The 2500-nt window shown below is 45.4% G+C and overlaps 1 protein-coding gene across 1 annotated transcript in view; it reads right to left on the minus strand.

Annotated features, from left to right (window-relative positions):
- Positions 1–1276: 1276 nt before the first annotated feature.
- The window catches only part of LOC125032360 (mucin-2-like), a 9003-nt gene continuing 7779 nt past the window's right edge, over positions 1277–2500 (minus strand). The window contains exon 6 of the mRNA XM_047623456.1: positions 1277–2351. Within this exon, the coding sequence (XP_047479412.1) occupies positions 2221–2351 (131 nt within the window). The 3' untranslated portion in view covers positions 1277–2220. The remainder of the gene's footprint in view (positions 2352–2500) is intronic.

Raw genomic sequence — 2500 nt, forward strand, 5'->3', positions numbered from 1 at the left:
GGTGTTCAGAAGGGCAAGCAGTTGGAGCACAGCAGGGATTAGTAAAAGTAGTAGGAGGGAATTAAAGGCAAAGGACCATTAGATCAATTGGGTGAGGAGGTGGGGGGGGGGGGTATCTGTGCGTGTGAGGAAGGAAGAAGGATGATGGTGTGAGGAACAGTGTAAAAGAGACACTGTGAAGTAATCAGTGGGTTATAAGTGTAGAATGGCGTGTCGAAGACGTAGGAGGAAAGCCCGGCGAATGAGACAAGGGACAAGGGACAAGGGAAAGGAGGTGAAGCATCATGGGCAAATGTCAGGAGGGGATAGGACCGGGGAAGGACGAAAGGGACGAAGGGAAGTCAAGTGAGGATCCAGGAGGGAGTGGAAGGGATAATGGGTAATGAAGAGGGATAGTGCGGATGGAGAAGCGGAGAGAATTGGAGGAAGAGGCGGAACGTGAGGAGGAGGATAGACGTCGGCAGTCACTTTGAACGTATAGAGAGAATGGAAGTAAAGAGGTTGGAAGAAGGATGAGAGAAAGGGGCACAGAAAGAAGTAGGGGAAGGAGAGAACATGACAGGAAATGGAGAGGAACGTTTAGACTGCCTAGTACGACAGGTGGAAAGAAAATGAAGAGGACTAGGCATCAAGGAAGGGCTAGAGATTAGAGTATCTGGATATAGAATTGCAAAAGTCTGATGCAGATGCGATGTTGGAAAGAAGGGAGAGGAGCGAAACGGAGCGAAGGACGGCGTTGGGGCAGGGAACAAGAGAAAAGCCTCGTCGGAGTACTTCCTGTCACTGAGCGAGGCCAAGTTTGACTCTGAGAAATGCCACCTCAGACTCGAACTTGTAAGCAGGGCAGTTCCTATAGAATACATTTTGGGAGCCACCACTGGTACACGCGCATGATGGCACAGAGCAGTTTGAACGGCCATGACCAGGCTGGGCACAGAGAAAAGCGGGCTGTGGAGCGGAAGTGCTTGGCAGGGTGGTCAAAGACGCCAACATTTCTGACACTGACAGGGGAGGAATCACTACGGACGGACCGAGCTGGAGTCTCTGAAAGTATTTACTTCATGGGGAGGTCATGTCTCCGGAAGCTAATCTTAGCAATGTTGGTGTAGGACTTTTTGGCGGTCTCTGGAAGGAATAGTGCAGCGCTGTATTGATATTGCATCAGAGTCAACGAGGCAGACAAGCAGGTCGTGTGTATCATATTACAGTAATACAGAAATCATCATATAATGCAAGGTTATGAGTTTTTGTAAATAAAAAAAAAAAAACATTTTTTGCAATAATTTAATAAAACTTCAAAACACAGAAACAATACAAATTACACTAAAACGTTAGACAAAAATCACGTACATGAATTTGATTTTAGTATAATTGATAAACGTAATACTTTAAAATGTACAGAATTTAAATATGAGGACATCCATATACATTCAACATTCTGTGGAATAGTCCCAGTTATTATTTACAATAAATCTTTCAAAAATATACATGAGAGCAAAACGCCAATAGGAGAATTTCGTAAAATGACTGCATTCGGTTTCGAAAAAAAACGGATTTTCTCACTTCAGCCTCGAATGCACTCGGTTTCGAAAACACGGATTTTCTCATTTCGGCCTCGAATGCATTCGGTTTCGAAAACAAGAGGTTCTCTTGTTCTCTGGCCCTTCAGAAAAGTGGACTCTTAATTTGTAATCAGTGACGAAAGCAAAAGCGATAACGTCATCATTTGCAAGTCGAAGATTCAAAATTCTGAGGTTGAGCAGTAATTAAAATATCAGAGGCGTTATTGCTAGTTCAACGAGATAAATATATAAATATATCCATTTTTTCAAGATCTTCCCCCTCTCGAAAGGTTCGATGACTCCGGCAGCATGACTCGGTGACTTGGGTATCTATGCCATTTGGTGCCCTCGGCAGTTCAGTTCCTGGAGACCAGGCCTATTCTTACTGACCTCTGCAGATCGTGACCCTCGATTTAAGACAGCCTGATCTTCGGTTACCTAGGTAGCTCTTGGTGACCTTAGAGGCTCAATTCTCGGTGACCTTGGAAGCTCAATTCTCGGTGACCTCAGCATAATCAGTCTCTTGGCGACCTCCGCAGCATACTTCTAGAAAGCCCGGCCCTTGGTACCTTCTGCAGCCCAGGCTTTAGTAATCTAAGCAGCCTGACTTTTTAGTAACCATGGCAACCTGACCCTCGGCGACCTCTGCAGTCTCCGCTTAGACGATTCCTCTTCTGGCATTCATGGACGCTTTCCTGACGAAGGTGATGATGAGCCACACGCCCCCGGCCACCATGAGCATCAGGCCCAGTCCAGCGAAGGCCAGGGAGCCGTAGAGCCACCCGGAAGCTGCGATGGAAGAAAGGGGGCTTTTAGTCTAAATGTTTTTAGGTCCGTAGTTTACTTTCGTTCGGAGGAGTTTAAAGTTTAAAGTCCCCGTTTTTTTTTTTTTTTTTTTTTTTTTTACGTCTAGATTTTACTTTAGGCTCGGTTACTTT

Source organism: Penaeus chinensis, chromosome 14 (genome assembly GCF_019202785.1).
Source record: "Penaeus chinensis breed Huanghai No. 1 chromosome 14, ASM1920278v2, whole genome shotgun sequence".
Taxonomy (NCBI): Eukaryota; Metazoa; Arthropoda; class Malacostraca; order Decapoda; family Penaeidae; genus Penaeus; species Penaeus chinensis.